Source organism: Rosa rugosa, chromosome 6, assembly GCF_958449725.1.
Source record: "Rosa rugosa chromosome 6, drRosRugo1.1, whole genome shotgun sequence".
Taxonomy (NCBI): Eukaryota; Viridiplantae; Streptophyta; class Magnoliopsida; order Rosales; family Rosaceae; genus Rosa; species Rosa rugosa.
In genome coordinates this window covers 35690179-35706627 of record NC_084825.1, presented here as the reverse complement: position 1 = coordinate 35706627, position 16449 = coordinate 35690179, and the positions used below count along the sequence as shown (strand labels likewise).

The following is a 16449-nucleotide window of genomic DNA, read 5'->3' as shown; positions in this document are numbered from 1 at the left end:
CTCCTGGTGTTGAGAATGTTTCAAACAGAACACACAGCCACCATAGGAAACAGCAAAGAAATTAGCAAACTCAGCTGAACCACAGGTCCCTGTGTTTGATCTCAACAGACGTGATTCTTTTTCCTGGTTTCCTATTTTCTTTGTTCCTTTAATATCGTCGTAATTATTTTTCAAGGCTTTGAGCATTATCTAAAAAAATTTATGGTTAGTGTGAATGACATCCACAGGATATAAAGACCAGAAACTATACAGAATGAAGAGAAAGAAACGAGATACAATTAAAAAAATATGAAAACTTAAGAATTCGACTAAAGCCAACCAAAGATGAAAGCAAGCATAAAAACGCAGGAACAGAATGTCACAAACAACAGGTTACTGACTAAATATATCCAATAGAAACAAGTTAACAGCTAAGTTAAAGGGAGCAGCAGATGAGCGACAATTCAAACAAGGTCAGATACATTAACTATTTAGAGCAGGGAACAAGCTGACAAGGGCTCAAAGTAGAGAAACCCAGATTTTATTTTCTCCTGCTTGCACAAGCTATCCTTCAGAAGTTCAACGGCGGCCAACGGCCAAACTCGAACACCAAGTACTACAAACCAGTCTGTTAATAAAAACAACAGCTCTGAACTGGACCCAGTATCTATCTGGAACCTATTGACCAATCTAGAACTCTCTCAAGGTCGAACAAATGTTTCACGGCCATGAAAATTCAGCAGTAATAAAAGCATTCACGGGACAATGCATCAACCAAAGCTGTCCAACAGAACCTAAATCCGAATAGTATTCCTCCCATCGCAGTGTTATACCTTCTTGAACAGGGAGCTCCTCTACCCCTATAAGAGAGAACATACATAATTAATCACATGAAATAATCTGCCAAATAAATGAAATATCATCATAATGCAAAAAAAAAAAAAAAAAAAAAAAAAAAAAAAACCCTACGAATGAAACATATGCACACACAGTGAAGCTAACAGCAGCATTCCAATTTAAAGGAATTTGAAGGGGAAAATAAAAAGAATCTGAATCCTGAAGAAATTGAGGTCCATAAAGATGACAAAACTGAAACACTGTCGACCTCTTCCCCTTCACATTCCCATTCTTGTATTTCTCTACATCCAAGGATCCAGACAACAGCCATCACGGCATATTTGCCCAACCAACATGAACCAATACTCATCCAAAACATTATTCCTATCTCTCAACTGACTACAAACTAGCTGAATTAGCTCTCTGAAGATTCAGTGATCCTTTTTACTCAACCTACTACTCTGTAATCCCAAAGTAAAATTTCTAACATCAAAGCTCTGCTCAACATATACATAAATATTCTCAAAGCATAAAAAAGAACACTAAATTTTAGAAAAAGAAAAAAGAAAATAAATAATCTGACGTAATTTTATCAGCCATTGCCGACTTTAGTGGCAGCCAACATTGGCTTTAAATTGAAGGGTTAAAGCAAAATTTTAATAAAAAAATTAATAACTGTGTATAGAATCACCCAAAGCTTGAAACCAAATTTCACCTCTGACATTACACTCATTTTAAGAAAGTTGACTTGAGATTGTCAACATAAGCCCCATCTCAACATAACAACAATATGTTTGCATATATCTTAGAATGTTTGACCATGCTAGCCCGACAAAAACAAACAGAACTAGAAATCAAGCACGGTGAAATGCACTGTTACATGTGCGGTTGTTAAGAATCATGTCCAAAATTTACCATCATTGACTGCATAGCAAGATTTCCACTACTGGTCACCGGCAATAAATTGCCTGATCAATATGTGGGGGAATTTGCTTGATCTCAGTGCCAAGTTCTTGCTCAATTCTATACCTGTAAAAAAAAAAACATATTTATGTTAAACTACAAATAAAATACCACTGTCTTGATGCAAACTAGATTTGAAAGAAATGAATACATACAAGTTGAAGCGGTCCTCATAGGTGATCAAATTTACAGCCAAACCAAGGTGTCCAAACCTTCCAGATCGACCCACCTGCATGTGAGATAACACCATTAAAACAGGAAATATACCAAAGGAAAGATTCATGTAAACACTGCATCACTTTTCTAAATTGCTTTATATAAAGACTGCTTCTTACCCTGTGCAGATATGTCTCTGAGTTCTTTGGAAAATCAAAGTTAATGACAACATTGACAGCTTGAATATCTATTCCTCTTGTAAATAGATCTGCAGGTATGCCCCAGAAAAAGAAGCTAAATATTAAACAAAATCTCAAGTTTTTTTACATAAAACTCAAATTGAAATAAACTCAGAGAAAACAGGACAATATGGTTCAAATTAATATCAAGACGTCTACAAACACTTCTTTTCTGGATACCAGAAACCCCTTCAACCCAGTTTGTGGACCCTGGTTGAAGCTGGGGCATCTTGGCCAACCCTAGATTCTTGAGGAGGCAAGAAAGCTAATACCCTGGTAGGTACACTTAGAGGGTTTGAACCCATACCACATGGGAGCAAGGTTATACACAAAGAATAATGAAATAGTCCATCACAAATGCACTATTACATTGGTAGACTATTTTAATAGGTTAATAACACCTTATACAAGAAATAGTATTATTTCCCTCCAATGCAAGTCTTTTACCAAACTTGCAGAAAGGAAAAATTGCTTATTTATAATATGACCCAAAAAAAAATTAACCAGCAATACTAGCAAATTGATTCACCCTCGACAAAATACACATTATTCAAAGCCAACATAAACATTTCAAAAATTTCAAATAACTAACATAGCCCGGTCGCGCTTAAAGAAACTAATAGTTTACAAAGGAATATAATGAGAGAGAGAGAGAGAGGAATGAGACATCAACAACATACCAGTGCAAACAAGATTTCTGCATGCACCATTACGGAAGTCATGGAATACTCTGTTACGATGGTCTTGTAGCATCTTTGCATGAATATAAAAGCATGAATAGCCCAGTTCTGTAATTTTCTTGGCCAATAACTCCACCCGATTCACAGAATTGCAGAATATGATTGACTGGTTTATTTGAAGCTGAAAAGTAGACGCATCGTAAATAAGAAAACACCACAGGAAATGAAAATTTATTGAAAATATGAGTAATAAAAACTGCATCTGTAATCAAACCTTGGAGAAAAGTGTGTTTAGGCAGTGGACTTTCTGTCTCTCCTCGACAAAAGCATAGAACTGTGTGATACCCTTTAGAGTAAGCTCATCCATAAGGTTGATAACATAAGGCTTGTGCAGATATCTTTCTTTGAAGTCCTTAACAGTGACAGGAAATGTAGCTGAAAACATCAAAATTTGCCGATTTGAAGGCAAGAAGCGGATAAGCTGCTCCACTGAAGGTTGAAACTCCGGAGACAAAAGTTTATCAGCCTGAAAGATATTAGATGCACATCAATAGATTGCTGCAGCTCAGGAAGCTAAATTAATCCACTCTACCACACAAACTGCTAAGACTAATGAGGTTGTAACTAGAAGGACACTTAACTTACAATTTTGACCAGCTAACTAAGACAATATCAACCATACAAATAGTTCTTTAAAGTAGAAACCTACATATAATACTATGTAGAGAGAATTTAGCAAAGACGTGAAAACATGTAGTTTTCATAACTAAGTTCCCAGAGGTCAAGTTTTTACCTCATCCATAACAAGCATAGAACAGTCTTTCAAGATGCAAACACCTTTCTTTGAAAGATCTAAAATTCTTCCAGGAGTTCCAACGAGTAAGTGAACCGGTTGGTATAAACGCATGATATCATCCTTTAAGCTGGTACCTCCAGTAGTAACCATAACTTGTATTTGCAAATGCTTCCCTAGCTCCTTACAGACTTGTGATGTTTGAAGGGCCAACTCACGAGTTGGAACCAGTATAACAACTGTAGAAAAAAGAAAATCTCAGCGAACTCGTAAATGAGCATAAGGAGGACACTAATCCAAATTCCAGGTTTATCACGGTCAATCGATCATTCATGAGATAAGCAGCTTCACTAGAAAGTTATATTCATGCATAGCGAGAACTACCAGTATCGACTACAATAGCAGTAAATATTTCAATACTAACATCTTTGAAACCTAATCACATGCAAGAATTCAACTAGATCGTAGATAACAAACCTTGAATTACATTGTTATCTTGATCAATTTTTTCCAAAGCAGGGATGCAAAATGCAGCCGTTTTCCCCGTTCCATTTTTAGCTCTAGCAAGAATATCACTACCAGTTAAAGCAATTGGTATACTTTCTTCCTGAATAGGAGATGGCCTTTCAAATCCCTTCTCATATATTCCCATCAGTAGCTCACGTTTCAGAAAGTAGTCCTCAAACTCATTTCCTTTAGTTGCAGTAACATCCTGAAGAAAATTATAAACAACCAGCTCAGGTAACCAACAATAATCATTTTATAAGATTAATTCATTAATTGTGTTTATAAATGTGACCTTCATCAACTATATGACACATGAATAATGCTCCAAAATCTATAAGGAAACGTTACATTGACAATACAGTACACATGATACAGAGTTAAATAACAAACCTCTGTTCTGAAGCGCGTATCAGCTGGAGGAATCTTTAACCTTGCCTTCCAATCTTGCGAACTAGAGAGGATAAGTAAAAGAAGAGAGGTAAATGAGATTGCAGGTAGAGCATATAAACATGTCGCAAAATACGAAAACAACTAAAAGCAAGAAACAGTAACACTTTTGCACTCAACTATATTAAATCTGTGCAGTGGAGGGGGAAAAAAAGACACTTCCAATACTTATATAAACCTCCAAACAATATTCTATCTAATGTTTACAATTTACAACCTCCCTTATGGTTCATAAAACTGATAAAAGATGAAGAGCTACATGGGAAGTGAAAACTAGTCCAAGGTAAAAATCCCTTAGAAATTACTCTAATAAAAACCTCTAAACAAATAGTCCATCTAATGTTTACATTTTACAACCTCCCTTATGGTTCATAGAAGATGAAGAGCTACATGAAGAGTAAAAACTAGTCCAAGGTAAAAATCCCTTATAAATTACTCTAATATGACTCCTCAGTCCTTCATGATAACTGGAATATAGAATGTAGTCTTCATTAGAAAAACCCTAGTAGTGTGGTAACAATCATAGTCCAAGCAACCCAACTGAAGTAAGTATCTATGTTTTCCATTATTAGCCTAAACGAGATACCACTTGAAAGCTATAAAAAGGGCTAATAGTTAATGCTTTTATCAATACAACTAAGAAATCTATTTTTCAAACAATTGACAACAGAACTCAAACCTATGAGGCAATGACTAAGGTCCTAGCTAATAAAACTACCATTTCTTACTTAGACCCTAGTTCATTGTAAAATGAATTCCAATCTTCATACCACTTTAGCACCAAGAGAGTCGAATTCAAGCATACAACAAACACCCTTTCAACAGATTTTCTCTAAATTGAAATCTAGCAAGAGTAACATCAGATAGAGGAATCAGATAAGGTCTTCCACAGGTCACATTAGACATATAAAGACCTTATCACTGGAAAATACCATGACTCCTAGCCAGTAACAGGAAAGTACTCTAAGTGCAACAAAGAATCTACTCTTCATTATACAAACCCTAGTAGAATCACAGTCCAAGCATCCCGACTGAAGGAATAATCAGGTTTTCCGTTATTAGCCTAAACGAGATACCACTATAGAAAGAGTATAATAGTTAATGCTTATCACCAATGCAACTTCTTATCAATATAATTTTAAATAAATTTACAACAGAACCAAACCAATGACTAGGCCTTGCTAATTAAAGTTGCATTCTTACTTTCACCATAGTCTGTTGAAAAACAAATTCCAATCTTTTATACAGTTTTAGCACCAAAAGAGTCAAAAGACAAGCATACACCAAATCTACTTTCAAGAAATTCTATTTCAATTGAAAATCCACCACACTTAACATCAGATAAGGTCTTCCACAGGTCACATTACACAGACAAACACATTTACACACAATAACTCCCTACATTATTAAACTCATTATCATAATCCCCGAAAATTAGAACTAGAATCCGAGCCTATCCTATAACAAACCTCATTTCACTAATTGCACAATAACACAACCAAATTCTAAAGACATAATTTTTCCACACCACACACGCACCTTGGATCGACGGCCTCGGACTGCACAGTCTTCTCAACCTCGTCGACGGCGGAATCGGCACTGGTGCTACCACCCAACTGGCCTCTCCTGAGCCACTGTTGCTGCTGCTGGTGGTGCTGCTGCTGTTGCTGTTGATGGTGCTGCTGTTGCTGAAAGTACTGTTGCTGCTGCTGGTGGTTCGGCAAAAGATTCCTCTGTACATATTGCTGCTGGTGCGGCGGCCGAGACTGAAACGGAGGGTTCGCATTCATTCCGCCGCCGCGACCGGCTCCGATCCCCGGCGGGTACCTCCCTCTGTTGTTGTTCATCACCACGACTCAAACCCTAAGAAAACCCTAAAACAAAAAAATCCTCGGGAAAAAAAAAATAATAAAAGGAACGAAGCTAATTCGTGGTTTTCTAAGATCGTAAAGCCTAAATCGGAGCGCAAACTCAAAAGATTCTCTGCGCGCGACTGTGAAAAAAAAATCAGAACGAAAATGGGAACAGATAAAAGCGAAAGGCTAGGGTTTTGGGGGAAAATTGGGGGGCGGATCTAGAGGGAAAATGAGCCCGGGAGAGGAAGGAATTGAAGGGCTTGAAGGTAATTTTGGGGGGGGGGGCCTAATTGGTGGATTGGGAAACCATGGGAGTATTTTGGAGAGAAAAGGAGGAGAGGAGATGAAGTGCTTCTTCTTTCTTCTTCTTGTTGTTGGAAAAACCGTTCTATTTGGGTAAAGCTAGGGCGTCACTGATTTTGTCTATTTTGCATCAACGGCCCCCACTATGTTCTAATATTTGCATCTACACCGTGGATCCGACCCATCAATTTTTTTAATTTTTTCTAATATAAAATTGGATAATGATATTGATACACAGTCATACTGCTTTTGGGTCCTAAAATGGGATTCTTATGACTTTGACTTGGAAATAATGAATAACTGCATTTCTTTCTTGGGTCAATTACATACTAGTAGTCTACGATCACATATTCTAAAAAAATAAAAATAGAAAAATGGGTAGTTATTGCAGAAAAAATAGATTCAGTGGTAGTTATTGCAAAAAGAAAAGTGGGGTTGTGGAATCATTTCTTTTTAATTTTCTTAATAAAAATCTATTTTATAAGTGTTCTATTTATCCTTGTAATTTAATTTATTCTCAAAGTTTTTTAATCTTTCAGGGCTAAATCTGTCAAAATTTTTAGGCCCCGTTTGGGATTGCTTCGCTTTTAAAAAAAAATCAACTTTTATTTAAAATTTTAGATTTTATTGTGTTTGGTAAATAAATAAAAAACAGCTTTAATTGAAAGTTATAGGTCACTGGCAGCAGATTTTAGAAGCGGCCTAGAGGTTGCTTTTAGAAGATGATGTGGATCAAAACACACTTTACAGTTGTTTTATGTACTGACAACACTTTTAAAAATATTATTTACCAAACACGAAACAATTCACAGCTGATTATTCTCACAACACAACAGAAGCATTTTTTCTCAAAGTTACAGCAATCCCAAACCAGCCCTTAGTTTTGGCTAACAAAGTTTCTTCTCTTAATAATAGTATAGATAGATAATGCCGTTTTTTTATTTTTTTTTAGTCATAAGGTCACCAACTACTTTTTTCCCTCATAAGGCCACTAAGTTAAAAAAATGTGTTAAATTTTAGATATAAAAACCAACATATTTATGTCAATGCCACTATAATAAAAAGTCAACAATCATTCTCTCTCTCTCTCCTCTCCGACGAGGTCTCCTGCCGACCTCAGGCCAACTCTGGCGGGTCTCCGACGACCTCTGGTAACCGCAAAAGGTACTGTCACTAGCAACAAAAGTTACTCCAATGAGATTTCCGACAACCTCCGGCGAGGTTACAAAAGTTACTGTTACCAACAAAAACTACTGTCGATCACTAGCAACAAAAACTACTCTGGTGAGATTTCCGGCAACTTTTGGTGAGGTAACAAAAACTACTGTCACCAACAACAAAAGCTATGCTCCCCAAAACCAAAAGCTACTATCCCCACCAACAAACGCTACTCTCACCAACACCAGAAAACTACTCTCACTAACAGCAAAAGCTGCTACTCTCACAAACACCAGAAAACTACTCTCACAAACACCAAAAACTACTATCACCAACAACAAAAGCTACTGTCACCAACACCAGCGAGCTACTCTTACTAACAGTAGAGAGCTACTCTAGTAACAAAAGCTACTCTCACCATCAACAAATGCTACTCTCACCACCGTAAAAAACTATTATCACCATCGCAAAAAGCTACAATCACCACTATCAAAAGCTATTCTCACAAACAACAAAAGATACTCTCATCAACAACAAAAACTCTTCTCACCAACACCAAAAAACTACACTCATCAAAGCCGAAAGCTACTCTCACCAACTCCAAAAGCTACTCTCATCAACAACAAAAACTACTCTAACCAACATTGAAAACTGCTTCACTTGCTCTCTTTCTGAAATGACGCAAGTGCAAGACAAATATTAACGAGGCAAAATGACATGACAAGAAATCCGTAAAAGTCTTAGCATCGCCACTGACCCATCCCAAAATCAAATTGGGATTTACAAAAAAATTATGAAACTTCACCAATAACTATTACAAACTTACTCATAGTTCTAATAGGGAGGATTAGAAACCAATAACTATTACAAACTTCACCAAAAGATTTCTGAAACTTCACCAGTAACTATTACAAACTTACTTATAGTCCTCATGCCAATAACAATGCATTCAGACTGGAAACCCATAGCTAATAAGCGATCATTTCATTTCCTATCAAATCATTTCCATTGTATTGCCAGAATTCAACCACATAAACAAAAACACAAACCAGAACAAAATACATCGGAAACACAGATACCATAACATCAAAATTGAACAATGAGGCATAAAATTAAGATCCAATTTCATTACCAGAAATCAAAACAATACAAAAGCTACTCATAAATCAAAACAACTGTAAAATCCATAGGAAAAACCCAAATCAAACCAAAGCTATCAAAAAGCTATCAAATTGAATGACAAATAACAATACAAGAGTTTCTACCTTTTCCAAACATAGTAACAATACATGATTCAAACCACAATTCTATAAGAAAATCAAAAACTTAGCACAATGAAAACATAGAACGATCAACTCCAAATCTCCAACCCTTCGATTTCCATGCCAGAGATTAAATTTAGAGTATTCAGAAATCAAATAACCGTAAGGTGAATTAGCCCAGAGATGCGATCCGGAAATAGAAAGTACACCTCGAAGCCCGACAAGGATGACGAATTAGGGCAAATGGGCTCGGGCCCGACGATGAAGAACGCGATCTGGATTCAGCTCAAGATGAATTAGTGGACACTGATGAGGAGCGTAAGGTCGCCGGAGTTGAACAATGCTGTAGTCCTTAAAGACGCCGATCATATCATATCAGCTTCACCTTCAGCCTTCTCACCTTGCGCAACGGGAGTGTGAGATAGCCGGATTAGTGTTAAAGGCGGTGGACTTAAGGACCTTGGTGAGCCATTTGCCAGCGATGTTGTCCTTATGCGCGGAGACGCTGAGAATCTACTCCGCTCGTCTCCATTCGGGTCGGCTTCGACTGAGAAAGGTAACGGAGATGGAATCAACGACAAAATCGACGACGACATTGAGGAAGGTAGCTGCCGAAGCCGAGCGAGATGGTAAGGAAGAGTTTTCTTGGAGGAGAGAGAGAGAGAGAGAGAGAATGATGATTTTCTTTCACGAATGATGATTTTCTTTTTGGCGAGAGACTGATCGATAGAGTTAGTTTTCTTTCACGAATGGCAAAATCGTCAGGGAGGAAATAATTTGAAGATGCAAGTGGCCTTATGTGTACAAGAAAAATTTAGTGACCTTATGGCTAATTTAAGTTTCAAAATGAAACTTTTTTGAAACTTATGAGTAATTTTCTATAAAAGGGAGCAAGTGACAAGCGCTTGAGCTAACAACTTAAATCTCCAATAAATATAAATTTTCTCATTAATACTATCAACTAAAATCTTTGAGTCACTCTTTCAACTGGAAATGTAATTATGCGCATGTATCCGTGCGACTTTCAATCCGGCTCTCAGGGCTAAAGCTACTAAAGCATCACATGAGAATTTGATGCAAATAATTTTAGTAAAAAACAAAAGACGAAACAAAAATAAAATGCCGTTGCCGCCCTTGACCACAGCATTTATTTTTATTACAGAGGGAAGAAAATTCCTGAACAGTCAAATAGTAATCTCAACAAATGTGTAATTACTAATTAGTGCCATACGTGAAATTAGCAAAACATTAGTGCCAAATGTGTAATTAATACAATTCCGAACAGAATAAAATCCCCGCCCATTGTTAGTTACACTCCTAAATTTCCGAACCCCATTTTCTCCTCCAACAAAATTCTCCGGCTTTCTTCCACAATGCCGCGGTGGTTCGACCTCAAGCTTGATCGGCGCAAAGCGATTCTGCTGAAGAAGGCCGTCGGCGCCATGGCTCAGGTAGCCTTTACCGACAGAGAGCTCGCCGGCCGCCCCCAAACCGCCGACCTCTGCATCACTCCGGAGATCGTCGCACTGGTTTCCAAAACCAAGTCAACTGATGCCGTCAGCGCGCTGATGATGCCGGAACTGTTGATGTCGAGCTTCGAGTGCTACGAAAGCCGGAATCTGCAGTTCAATCTGCACAGCTTGCTTTGCCTATTGGAGCAGAACACTGAGTTTGCGGTCACTCTTTATGGCGAGGTAGAAGATGAGGATGTGATTTGGTACGAGCTTGAGGAAGGTACGTGAGTCCCAATTGAACTCGGTCATAGAAAATTTTGAGTGTTCTTGGTAATTATTTATGTGAATTTGTTCTGGTAAAACTTGCTTAATGATGATTATCTGCATTGTATGTTCAATTCTTCATATGGTGATGAATTCGCTGATGACATGTACAATTTTAGTGACGTTTGGTTGGTTCTTGGAAAATTCTTCGAAAGTTATTGTTCTTTTTGGTGGTTGTTTTTGCGTTTGTGATCTGTTTCTTGATTTTTTTGCTATGAATTTGTTTTCGTAAAACCTGCTTTTGGTTTAACAATGATCTGCATTGTATATTCAATTTTCTATATTGGTCTCTCGTCAGGTTTTCGCACGATTTACACCTCTACAATGCGGCTGGTTTCATGGACTAAGGATGAGATGGACCTGGGTTTCTTGGTATATAAATATCCAGTGCGCCTCGGCTTGTCTTCAAAGAGCTTTTGTGACCTTATCACTGATATGGGTTCTCATGGGTGTACAGGTACTTGGTGGAATTATGATTTACTTATTTTGAAAGTTGATGAATTATACTTCTTGAATCTCCATATATTGCAGCTTTATGCCATTTGGAATTGTATTAATAAGGTCATATCTACTATATCGAGTTAACCAAGAGATGCTAGTATGATAGACCATGGTAAGAATAGATTACATGACCTTATGCATGGAGTGACTTATAGTTGAACCAGCTTATAGATCGATCAGATTAGATGCTTGTATGGTTATCATGAACTTCAATATACTATTGGTTACATAAACTTATGGTCTTCATGACTGCTTTATGGTCATCATATGATAACTCTTCATAACACTCGGGAAAACTGAAATGGAAAACAAGAGCTCAATTTCATTTAAATTCTTTTCAAATTTGTTATTGATCAGCAAGAAATACATGCATAACTGAACAATGTGAGTCATAAGCAAAGTTATATGACTCTAAGACTGAACATAGCACTACTGGTTTGCAGAATCTAAAGACTCAAGGAATCCTATGCACTCAACAGCAATCTTGTCATTTTAGAATATATTACTAAATTGGAAAATTATCATGACAATCCTCTCATATGCATTATTGCAGTTCATGCCACACTGTTCAAAAATGCAGTTGTTTTCCGTGTAGTGAATTATGAGCTTGTCTTTCCAACAGAGGTATAAATTCCATTTCGCACTCATAATATCGGTAGTCTTGTTGATGTATGATATATGTGTTGCTGAGGCTTTTATATATGTTACATTGATGTGAAATAGCCTTGTTGAGGTGTGATTGATATGTTTATATTGACCCTGGGTTTTGATGCCTTGCTGGAACTTTTTAGTTGCTGATGTTCATTCTTTTAGCATCATATGAAGCTAGCAAAGTATAAGCAGAATTATGTATGCATTGTCATCTTCTGTAGGCAACTCATGTGTCTTAATTTCTAGCATTAGTGGCAACTCCTTGTAATGCTTGTTAATTTAGTTCCATGTTAAACTGTTCTACAGCCCTTGATTTGCGAGACTCAGAGTGATCGTGGATTTCCTTGTGTGTTGAAGTTTGATATCCAGCGCAAGAGTGCGCTTCTCAATGCCGCTACGTTGTCAGAGATGATATGGATATGGTTCTCGGATTCGTTCACCATGCTCAATTTCCCAATTCGTGGCCTGGGTAAACTTGTCTTTGGCCATCATAACTTTATGGTGACCAATTAGTTGAGATGTATAGAGGTGTCTGTTGTACTTACTACTTAGCAGTATAAGTGTGAGTGGATGGTGCAATTCTGCAGGAAAATGTTGAGAAATTACGTATGTAAAATCTCTATTGATCGAGCTCCCATTCATAGATAGAAATGAGCTTAGTATGACCTGATGAAGAAATAGATTTGAGTACATGGTTACTGGCAGAGTATGTTGACTTTGATAGAATCAGTTCTGTTTCATCAGTTCATGAATAATGAGAGTTGAACTTCGCACCAACACTTGCCTTGCTAAATTGAATGGGAAACTCTCTAAAATGCAGTCTAGTCCATTAGAGCTGTTAACCTACTCTTGCATGACATGTATGCATGCATAGGTGGAGAGTGGAGACCATCTCGCAATGGTCATTTTGCTAGAAGAAAAAGTGTGAATGTATCAAACTTATAGTTTATTAAAAAATTTATCTATTTCAACCCCAAAAGGTTGGTGTGGTGGTGACTAGCTAGGTTTGACAATATTTGTGGCTCACTCAAGTTGGACGCTCACTAACACCAAAATAGTCAGCCTTCTTGACAATAGTAGAGTTTTATTAGTAGGATAATTACGGAATAAATTGTAAAAAATCAGATATAAGTAGATCTAATTTCCCTCGACTCACTTGGTACACAAATTAGGAGATTGATTCAAGTGACTATGATTTACTTTTTTTTTTTTCCTCTTAGGTATACATCAATTCGGATTAATTTTTTTTTTCTTAACAATCAATTCAGAGTTTTTTTTTTTTGCGATAAATAAGTCAGCCCTTTATTAAACTAGGAAAAGAATTACACAATGCAAAGTTCAGCTGCTACTGCAGCTAGAAGAAAAGACGGAGTTGAGAAATAAAAGCAGTCCTGCTGCAAACCACAAGCATGAGCTGCTAGACAATGAGCAACAGTATTGCCCAACCTGCCAACATGGGCGACTGACACAGAAGGTTGAGATGCCAACATGATCACCAGATCGTCATAAATCCGTCCCAACACGGAATTATTAGTACCTATAGCTGCACTTAATTGTCCTTGAACTGCCAAGGCATCTGTTTCCAGAATCGCAGGTAAGAAGGAGTGAGCCGACGCAAATTCCAGGGCTTTTTGACAAGCTAAGACCTCCCCATGTTCCGCCGATAATAGACCACTTAGAGGGCAAGCACCTCCTGCCAGCATAATTCCAAGCTCATTTCGGATAACAAAACCCACACCACCTTGACGAGTGACATGATTAAAGGCCCCATCAACATTAATTTTCAAAATCCCCACCGGTGGAGCCTTCCAGCGAACCAGTCGAATACTTCTACTTGTAGAACCACTTTCTTTCATGTTATGGAATCTAAACTCGTGTAATCGAGTCATAGCACCGATAACCACATCACCCGGTCCCTGTTGCTTTTGGTTCCACACCCGGTCATTCCTCTCCTTCCACGCACTGAACAAAAGAAAGAGTAGGTCCCCAAAAGCGATCGGTGACAAATCTTTAGCACAATAACCCATCCACTAGAGCAGATCACTACCTTCCATCTGAGGACCGTAGCATACCTGCCTAAGAACAGCGTTAGACTTTAACACTTCTTGAGTAAAAGGGCAATCCCTACAAAGATGTAGAGTGGACTCCATGTGATCCTCACAAAGCACACACATAACAGAATCTAACTGCACTCTTCTCCACTCCAATTTAACAAGAGATGACAAGATATCCAAACAAACCCTCCAAACATGAACTTTAGCTTTATTTGGAATAGAAACCTTCCACATCTTCTTCCAGAAAGTAGTCCCCACCAAAGGAAGAGTAGAACTTGAGCTCAGAGAAAAACGATAAGCAGAGTTAACTGAGAATTTACCATCCTTCGTCAGCCTCCAAACTAGGGGTGGGCGCGGTGCGGTTCGGTTCGGTTTGAGGCCCAAACCGCAACCAAACCGCTTTTTTTCGGTTGGCCTATATATCAAACCGCAACCGCATTACAAAAAGGCTGAACCGATTATTTCGGTTACACCATTTTTTGGTGCGGTGCGGGTCGGTTTCGGTTTGGAGCGGCTTATTAATTTCAACTAGAAAGAGAGGGGTAAAATCAGACTTATTTTTACCTAACAATTTCAATAAGGCATAAATAAATTTTGAATGCATTTAGAGTCCACACAAATCGGCAAATGTCACCCAAATATATATCAAGCAACTTGCAGAAAGACCATAACAACTTATTACACACACACACACACACAATATATATATATATATATATATATATATATATATATATATATATATATATCAATGATCAAACAAACATAACAACTTATTACAAACTGAAAACCTAATCAAAAATGGATATATATTGAAAACCAACATTCCCATAAATAGAGAAATAATAAATAAAAAAAATGTAATTAAAATAAATTCGGTGTGGGTCGGTTTAAATCGGGCGGTTTATGACCCGAAACCGCAACCGAACCGCTTTTATACTGTTCGGTGCGGTGTGATCATAAAACGATACCGTTTTAGTTCGGTGCGGTTACCGAACAGTTTTTTCGGTGCGGTTCGGGTCGGTAACCGCATTTTCGGTACAAAATGCCCACCCCTACTCCAAACCAACCTATCAGCCACCACCCGTCGACTTAACGGTATGCTAATAATCCTCTCTGCCTCCAATACTGGAAACAATCTCCTAATCTTAACCACATCCCACAATCCTGTGTCCAATATCAAGTCTCGTACCATAGTGACCTCACTTTGAGCCAACTCCGTCCTTAGAGCAAGTGCAGCGGTTGCTCTTTGACTGGGCAACACATGGGATTTCTGAGGTGGTGACCAGCCATTGTCAAAAACACTCCTCCACCGGTTGTGTTTTGACCAGCCATAGTTTGTCTTTTGATGACCCAGGCCAAGAAAAAAGCCAACAGCCTGACTAATTTCTTGACCCAGCATGCCTGGCTGCCAGCATGCATGTGAGCTGACGTCAGCGACCGAAAGCAAAGAGAGACATAGAGCAGAAGATGCGTGGAGGCAACGCACCAATGAGAGCAGAAGACGCGCCGCAATTGCTGACCGCTGCTGGAATTAGTTTTGTCGCCTAGCGATAAGAAATGGGCGGAAGAGAAAGCCACGTGGAACCTAGCCGTTGGGTGAACTGGAAATTTGAAATTTAAAAGTTGTAATTTTTTTTTGAGAGAAAATTTAAAAATTGTATTTGAAAATTCCTCTTATTAAAGCACACACCTCTTAGTAAATTGCATAATTATGACATTAATTATCCATAAATATCTATTATTATCATCTATTTACATCAAATATATTTTAATTTTAAAATTTAAAAAAAAATGTAAAAATGAACAGTTAAAACAATCAATAAAGAATGAAAATGAACAGTTAAAAATCAATGAACAGTGATACGTGAACAGTCTTGACTGGTCAAGAAAAAAAACGGGTGGAAATCCATGTCCAGGACAGTGAACAGTTCCTTGACTGGTCGAATTCTTGACTTTTCGACCTTGACATTTCTTGACTACAGGTGAACTTGCTCTTAGTGGTCTCCCAGCAGGCAAGGCCCGAACCCAAGAAGCAGAAAATTTGGAAATTAAGAAAAAAAAAAAAAAAAAAAGCGAAAGAGAAAAAAAAAGCGGCAGGGCCTAGTAAAAAAGCAGGCAATTCAGAGTTACTTTATGAGTTGAGTTTGGAACGGAGATTCTACTTTATTTCAATAAAAATAAATTTGGAAATTAAGAATTAAAAAAAAAGCGAAAGAGAGAAAAAAAAAGCGGCAGGGCCTAGTATATAAAGCTATAATTACAAAGCGGCAGGGTCTAAAAAA

At 37.7% G+C, this 16449-nt stretch overlaps 3 protein-coding genes across 3 annotated transcripts; 1 reads left to right on the top strand and 2 right to left on the bottom strand.

Annotated features, from left to right (window-relative positions):
• Positions 1-353: 353 nt before the first annotated feature.
• On the bottom strand, positions 354-6819 carry LOC133714824 (DEAD-box ATP-dependent RNA helicase 8). Its single transcript, XM_062141082.1, has 10 exons — positions 6141-6819; positions 4545-4605; positions 4125-4359; positions 3648-3886; positions 3129-3380; positions 2855-3035; positions 2115-2203; positions 1935-2008; positions 1732-1845; positions 354-839 (listed from the first exon to the last, which is right to left on the bottom strand). Exons 1-9 carry the CDS (start codon positions 6446-6448, stop codon positions 1767-1769), a joined length of 1518 nt encoding a protein of 505 aa, XP_061997066.1. The 5' UTR covers positions 6449-6819; the 3' UTR covers positions 354-839; positions 1732-1766.
• A 3712-nt stretch (positions 6820-10531) lies between these two features.
• LOC133713611 (uncharacterized) lies at positions 10532-12650 on the top strand. Its single transcript, XM_062139646.1, has 4 exons — positions 10532-10914; positions 11257-11415; positions 12013-12083; positions 12417-12650. The coding sequence occupies exons 1-4, from the start codon at positions 10554-10556 to the stop codon at positions 12621-12623; spliced, it is 798 nt and encodes a 265-aa protein (XP_061995630.1). The 5' UTR covers positions 10532-10553; the 3' UTR covers positions 12624-12650.
• Positions 12651-13432: 782 nt separating this feature from the next.
• On the bottom strand, positions 13433-14398 carry LOC133716674 (uncharacterized). The gene is made up of 2 exons (XM_062143350.1): positions 14183-14398; positions 13433-14062 (listed from the first exon to the last, which is right to left on the bottom strand). Exons 1-2 carry the CDS (start codon positions 14396-14398, stop codon positions 13433-13435), a joined length of 846 nt encoding a protein of 281 aa, XP_061999334.1.
• Positions 14399-16449: the final 2051 nt, after the last annotated feature.

Excerpts from the sequence above, each read along its gene's own strand:
- LOC133714824 (XM_062141082.1), bottom strand. The coding sequence starts at position 6,448 with ATGAACAACAACAGAGGGAGGTACCCGCCGGGGATCGGAGCCGGTCGC. Across the intron at positions 4,360-4,544 it reads ATACGCGCTTCAGAACAGAG|GATGTTACTGCAACTAAAGG; the intron begins GTTTGTTATTTA and ends AATTTTCTTCAG. Across the intron at positions 2,009-2,114 it reads CAGAGACATATCTGCACAGG|GTGGGTCGATCTGGAAGGTT; the intron begins GTAAGAAGCAGT and ends TCTCACATGCAG.
- LOC133713611 (XM_062139646.1), top strand. The coding sequence starts at position 10,554 with ATGCCGCGGTGGTTCGACCTCAAGCTTGATCGGCGCAAAGCGATTCTG. Across the intron at positions 10,915-11,256 it reads TTGGTACGAGCTTGAGGAAG|GTTTTCGCACGATTTACACC; the intron begins GTACGTGAGTCC and ends GTCTCTCGTCAG. Across the intron at positions 11,416-12,012 it reads GGGTTCTCATGGGTGTACAG|TTCATGCCACACTGTTCAAA; the intron begins GTACTTGGTGGA and ends GCATTATTGCAG.
- LOC133716674 (XM_062143350.1), bottom strand. The coding sequence starts at position 14,398 with ATGTGGAAGGTTTCTATTCCAAATAAAGCTAAAGTTCATGTTTGGAGG. Across the intron at positions 14,063-14,182 it reads CTAACGCTGTTCTTAGGCAG|GAGAGGAATGACCGGGTGTG; the intron begins GTATGCTACGGT and ends AGTGCGTGGAAG.